The following is a 6,801-nucleotide window of genomic DNA, read 5'->3' as shown; positions in this document are numbered from 1 at the left end:
CAGATAGATTAATTAGATCCCTACTTGATCATTTCTAGTGAAATTGATCACATTTGAATGGCCAATCGCGAGGGGTCTTTCTGAGTCTTATGAAATGTCTTGTTGAGCAACACAATACGGTGCAGAATCATATACAAAATCTGGCTGCTGTAATAGTGATAAATATAATGTACGGTACCGAGTTCTTGCTACAAGACTCCAAACCCTTGAATTTGTCTACCAAAACTCTGCTTTTCATTAAATTATAAACCATCAATGCTTTTACCATTCATCCCATCAAACAAAAGAGAGACTAATCCAACCAAAGACATCCTCAGCTAGAATTAAGGAAATCAAATTAAATAGTTCATCAAACAGACGATACTCATTCTAATTCTAATATAATTCAATGATGGTCATGGAGTATAACAGAAGCTCATGAAAATTGAAGAAAATATGAAAAGAATAAAATGAAGCATTCATACTGGGGCACCAATGCTGGAAACGGTGAAAACCAAATCAAACGCCAAATATAATGTGCCTAACAGAGACTAGCAGTTGAAGAAAAAAAGGAAGATGAAAAAAGGTACTTGTTGACGACCACAATTTTAAGAATTTATCTACCTTGTGTATCCAAACGATACTGTCTAGGATAGCCACTGTGAACGATATTTAAAAGTTAATCCACGCAGCAACGTTAAGTTCTTTAAACAAGGTAAACTCACAAGATCCTCAATTGCAATGCCTTCATTCATCAAATTCGTGCATATGATCGAGCAAGTAGTTCGCTGCCAGCTCTTCATTTTTGTTGCATGCGAAGAAGACTTCCAGTACCAAGGCTCGATCAAAACCCATTGCTTCAAGCTGCACATCAACACACGGAAACAAACACTTTAATATCTCTCTAGATTTGCTCCTGACTTTACTGGTGGTCCCATAGAGACAGAAACGGGAAAATAATACTTAGGCTACCAAATTTATGAACTAAAGAAAATGTCGTCATCTTCAAAACTCAGGCCCTCCCTAACATGCTATGTCTAGTATAATTAACCAAACAAAGCCTAGTCCACTCCCCAATAACAGAAATGCAAGAATAGCATATCGGACATTAAAAGGGTGTTTGGCTGAGCTTATAAGCTCTGGACAAGTGCTTGGGAAAATAAGCTCCTAAACAGTTTATAAGATGTAAAAATAAACTCCCAAGAACTTATAGGCTCCCAATTTTTTTCATAATTTTATAAATAACAACCATTTTACAAAAATAACTCTACTATGGTTTGTAATTTCCATCATATACCCTTTCAATTTTATCTCTCTAACTAGAGCTCACAACTCTAGCATATAATCTCAGTTATTCAAATACTTTGACAACTTATAAGCTCTTGAGACATTACACCTTATAAACTAATGGAGTTTATAAGCTCTCTAAATAAGCTTCAGACGAAAACCCTCTGAAGATTATATACCAACAAGACATTTCTATTCTCAATGCACTCCAATCCCATGTCACAAGATGGGGACATTTTTTCCCCTAGGTCCCTGACATGGCCAACTCATTATTGTCGGATGCACATTACAACTGTTAACAGGAGAAGATTCTTAGTGGTGCATAGTCGTCTGATTATTGGTGGCCTACATGATGGTTTCTTAAGTCTATTTGAATTTGTAATATAGGCTACAAGCACATACAAAAACACTGACATGATAACCAATGGTTAAAATCTTTTCTTAGACAGGATACTTATTGGACTAACAAGGCCCAATAATTGTAAACAAATGAAAGTCACGTCTTAACAGGACATATAAGATAAATAGTATGCAACGGGACTAAGAAACCAACTAAACAATATTAATTACACTGTTGAACTACAATTACATGAACGAATACACAAAGTGTAACACTGGAAAGAAGGAATATCTTACGCGTTCAATTGCTTCCCGCTCTTCAGGAGTAACAGTCACAGCCTGCGGCATTGCTTCAGCGAGTTGCCCAAGTATATTTCTGAAACATTAATGTTGGCAGTATTTGAGAACCAAGGACTTTATCACTTCATAGTCATACCATAAAATCCATGGGACATTGTTTAAAATTACTTCCCCAAATTCCTCCAAGAAGCCTAGATATTTCATGATTCAAACACAACATAAGAACATTGAAGTAACAAAATCCAATTTCTTACCCCTCGCCTTCAACAGGTTCATTTATTAGGCGAAGGAAGTCGGCCTGATGTTCTTGGATCAATCTTACAAGTTGTGGATTCTGCTTTCCAAGTTCTTGGAGCATAGGCTGCAAATAGAAACATGACACTATTAAAAGATAGCCAGCCTACATCAGAAGCGTAAAATGACAACTATAAATACCTGCAAAATTTGAGGATTTGCTTGAACCATGGTTCGTAGGGCTTGAAACTGAAGATGTTAATTATGTAACACTATTAGATAACAAGGAAATAGAAACAAGAGGAATGGACCACAAATAAATATCTAACAATCCAACTTCTTAACCAGAAAAAGCCATGTTCAGAAAAGCATCTCTTTTACCTGCTGACTATTACGAAGAAAATCTAATGTGCCAGCACCGGCTGCATTAGAACCCATATTTGGAAGACCCTGACTCCAAGGAATAACAAATAATTAACATCTTTTTATTTTTTTGTCAAATTAATACTTCTTTGGCTTTCTAATTAGCTGGTTTCTCAGGAAAACTCTTACCTGAGGAAAAAGATCCAAAGGATTAGCATTGGGACCACTGGGAGGTACAGCTGGAGGTGTAGCCTGGGATGAAGGGTTTACAGGCTGCCCACCTGCAGGAGGTTGAGCCACAGGAGGAATTTCCGCTTGCTCTGGAATACCCTGAGATGAAGTTCTTCTCCAAGGTTATAAGAAGACACCTTCTAAATCTTGCAGTCTTACTCATGACATATAGATGAATTGGAATCAAAAGAATGGAACAACAAAATCACGTTCAACGGCTCGTGATTCTGGAAGAAGACTCACAGAATAGAGGTATTCAACAGCTCTTTCAGGATTATTAAATGCAGCCCTTAGGGCACGGACCACTGTATCTCTATCCCAACTTCCTCCTCCCATGTCAATAATTTCTTGAACGGTGGACTCCAGATTACTTCCAGCAACAAGATTTGATGCTGCTAGACCATACACATCAGCTGAACTGTGTGTGCCAAACCAACGAAATTGATTAAAAACTCATGCTAGTAAGAACAGCCTTGTAAAGTAAATAATTAGATTATGAAGAGATCAAATGAAACTAACGGAGCAGGGGCAGGAGAAGGAACTGGGACAGGAGAAGATTCAGGAGCTGATTGCACGCTGCAATTTATAGAGAAAAGGAAAAGCAAATCTAACATAAGACACTTGAGGAAGAAGAATCCTTATGCACGCAGCTTGAAACTAGAACAGTAAGATGAACTCACGGGGCCACAGTTGGTGCAGGAGAAGGAGCTGATGTTACAGGCAATGTTGGCGGAGATGTATTACTCGCAGGTTGTGGCTAAAAGTTGATTACATAAACCAGCCAATAAAAAGAAATGACATTAAATAAATGGTATGAATTATATATATATATATATATATATATATATAGAGAGAGAGAGAGAGAGAAATGTTATGCTACATACCTTATGTGAGCACCGCTCACGTTTAGCATTCGTTAGCATTATCTTTTTTGTTTTACACATTTACTTTTATTCTAATACTTCATAAAATGTTATTGAGATCATTAGTTTTATAAATTACATAAAAATCAAAGTCCAATTTGTTCTTTTTAATAATTATTTGAAGTTAAAGGGAATATAAACAAATTGGACTTTGATTTTATGTAATTTATAAAATTAATGATCTCAATAACAATTTATAAAGTATTAGAATAAAAATAAATGTCTAAAACAATAAATATAACACTAACGAATGCTAAACGTGAGCGGTGCTCATATAAGGAGCTTACATAAGGTATGTAGCATAACTTCTCTCTCTCTCTCTCTCTCTCTCTCTCTCTCTCTCTCTCTCTCTCTCTCTCTCTATATATATATATATATATATATATATATCCTTGGACCATGATATTGTATGGGACAGAATAACTTTCAGAATGGGACAAAAAGTAAAGGGAAATCACACACAGATGTTGTCACTCATGTAAAAAAGCATGTGCATATAAAAATATATACTTTTAATACATGTAGGTGAAATTTATCCAGAAGCAAATTAGTGCTTTGAAAGAATCAACCAAGAGGCACTAGGATACACACAAAATAATATTCAGTGAAGGAAATGATCTCTCTCAATCAAGCCCTCTGGGAGGTAGAATCGTGGATCACACTCAGCAGAAGAAACAAACCATACTCTCTAAATAGCAAAAGGTCAAAGACTTTAGCAAAACATTGTCACCTTTCAAAAACTAAAGTTAACAAACATGACTTGAAACGAAACCACAACCAATTCTTGATCTTTAAACACAAGCAATTCACAACAAAACCAACAAAATCACATGAATTCGTGAGAATTCAATCTCAAAAACACCTAAAAGAAAGCAGCATGGAGAAAGAACCATTCCGTCCAGCTTGGAACAAATTATTCACTAATGTTTATAAGATTATTTCAAAATGTTAAGTAAGAAGGCAGGTCAGCTTACAGCATTCGATGGTGGAGCAGATGCAGTTCCTCCACTCGATGAAGCCTTGGTCTACAAAATTTGAAAAATCCAGACGCAATCAGATGTCATGTATTTAGTTGTGTGCATGCCTTGTCTAAGGCCATGCGAGACTCCATAGGGCACGGCATACATAAAGAATGGAGACAAATCCAATGAAAGCTCAAATTCGCTTCCGGTGATACAGAGATTTCGTGTATTTTCACAACCATATATCTGAGGTAATTACAGTATTGACAGTATGCGACAGATTTCACAACCATATATCTGGTGATACAGATTTCGTGTAATTACAGTATGCTACAAAGAGCACAGTATTGACATTTGACACAATTACATAGTAAAAGAGGACTTGGAGAAGTGGCTAATCCATATATTAGGCAACAAATTACCTTGGTCAGCATAATCACGACATAACTATTTTCTGCAACTTTGTTCTCCTCAAGAGTTGTCTCATCCTTCAGAACTTTTCCTTGATAAATAAGCATCTGCTGAGCAGCAGGGTAGACACCAGAGCCCTGGACTTCTTCAATACATTTCTTCACATCTGCCACCTAATAACCAGATCAAAAAGAAGATTAAATAAAACCACCATAAAAGAAGAGATAAGGAACATGTCTATTGTTAGAACAATGTAAAGTGGCATTTCAAAGATATTAGTATATTAGTTCCTCAGACAACATAAGCAGAAGTGGAAATTTTCATGCGTATTGTGTCACTTACATAACAAAGCGGTCAAATATTATGAGAAACCACAGTCGACTCTAAAGTGAAACAACTATTAAAAAAAAGTTATCTGGTACAAAAAAGATCCTTTTACTGGGGTAGGGGAGAGGCATTTCATGCCAGAGTGCTTATTTCATTCACAATTCCATTTATGCTACAAGGAATAACCAAAATTATTACTTGAAAAAAGCACTACTGCCATGCATTAAAAAAATGTCAAAAGCAACATTGTAGCAATCTTATAAAGTTGGCAAAAAAGGTATCCACTGTTTATCTGAGCATTCCAAATAGGGAGTGGGAACTATTTACAAAGACGAAAACTGCATAGATTCTCAGCTTATAAACAGAGGCTATCAACTGACTTTCTTAAAAAAGGAGGAACAGAATAACACAGAGCAATAAGTGCTGCAGAGAAAAGCAGCAACAACAGTCGATTTCCTCCGTCTCCTGACTAAGTACTTACTACTAGTAATAAAATCCGTACAATCGAAAGACACAAGATTTGCTTCTCCTGAAAAAGCCATAGTTCTACTGGCATTACTATCGGCGAAAATATGACTAGAAACTATTGTTACTATTTTCTAGAAATATATAAATTTGTGTGGAAGTTGAAATTCAACATTATAACCAACGATTCACTAAACAGACCAATTCCAGGGAACAAGGAGAAGAACTCAATTATACGAAGTCATGAAAATAATTGAAGTGCCTATAAAACTATGCGAAAAATATGTCCCAATCAAAGACCGCAAAGGCAATACCAGCAAAGAAAATCTAATAAATTCGAAAACCCTAATTACAGTCCAATCCAGTACAGCACAAAGCAATTCACAAAAATACAGGCAAACACAAACTGACACGCAGAAATTCACGTATATGCAGAACGAATTAACCGGCGACGTAGTCATACAGTGTCCTCGGGTTTCACTTCGACGGGGAAGTGCGAGCCCTTCAGAGTCTTCACGAAAATCTTCATCTGAGGTCGTATTTATCTTTTTGCGACGTCGTGGGCTCCCTGTGGGACGGCGTCTCCGATCTCCGGTAGCCGCCGAAGACGTGTATGCGTCCAATTATAGAGAGAGGGGAAAGGAGGAGAGATAAATATGAGACACAAATCGGAGTAGAAACGGTAGTTTTAAAGTCAGTCGCAGTTTATATACGTGGTGGGTGGCAATGATCGAGTGACAGCGGGGTCACTGACCACCTGATGACGGCCAATAACAGATGAACACGTATTCATGATGTGGAGGTTCTTTATGTTTGGATAAAATTAGAAATGGCAAAGTGCATGCGCAAATTGGCGTGTGCTAGATTTGGTGATTTCTGGTATCATACGTATGATATGGTATGATATTATAATTTGATCAGAAAATATATTAATTTTTAATTTAATTATAATTATTATACTCTCTTCGTTCATGAAAGAA

General features: G+C 36.6%; 1 protein-coding gene across 1 annotated transcript; it reads right to left on the bottom strand.

The window, feature by feature from the left end:
• Nucleotides 1-436: 436 nt before the first annotated feature.
• Nucleotides 437-6,519, bottom strand: LOC131004481 (ubiquitin receptor RAD23c-like). Its single transcript, XM_057931182.1, has 12 exons — nucleotides 6,285-6,519; nucleotides 5,041-5,202; nucleotides 4,631-4,681; nucleotides 3,414-3,490; nucleotides 3,253-3,309; nucleotides 2,977-3,151; nucleotides 2,692-2,832; nucleotides 2,521-2,589; nucleotides 2,341-2,388; nucleotides 2,160-2,266; nucleotides 1,903-1,981; nucleotides 437-843 (listed from the first exon to the last, which is right to left on the bottom strand). Exons 1-12 carry the CDS (start codon nucleotides 6,348-6,350, stop codon nucleotides 727-729), a joined length of 1,149 nt encoding a protein of 382 aa, XP_057787165.1. The 5' UTR covers nucleotides 6,351-6,519; the 3' UTR covers nucleotides 437-726.
• Nucleotides 6,520-6,801: the final 282 nt, after the last annotated feature.

The sequence above is a fragment of the Salvia miltiorrhiza genome, unplaced genomic scaffold (assembly GCF_028751815.1).
Source record: "Salvia miltiorrhiza cultivar Shanhuang (shh) unplaced genomic scaffold, IMPLAD_Smil_shh original_scaffold_404, whole genome shotgun sequence".
Classification (NCBI taxonomy): domain Eukaryota; kingdom Viridiplantae; phylum Streptophyta; class Magnoliopsida; order Lamiales; family Lamiaceae; genus Salvia; species Salvia miltiorrhiza.
The sequence above is the reverse complement of the archived record's forward strand: the minus strand, read 5'-3'. Positions and strand labels throughout refer to the sequence as shown.

Bases quoted from the DNA above. Each gene is read 5' to 3' on its own strand.
- LOC131004481 (XM_057931182.1), bottom strand. From the start codon at position 6,350: ATGAAGATTTTCGTGAAGACTCTGAAGGGCTCGCACTTCCCCGTCGAA. The intron at 2,267-2,340 runs GTATTTATAGTT...TTCTATTTGCAG, and splicing joins CAAATCCTCAAATTTTGCAG to CCTATGCTCCAAGAACTTGG. The intron at 844-1,902 runs GTAAGATATTCC...GTTGATGTGCAG, and splicing joins AGCGGGAAGCAATTGAACGC to CTTGAAGCAATGGGTTTTGA.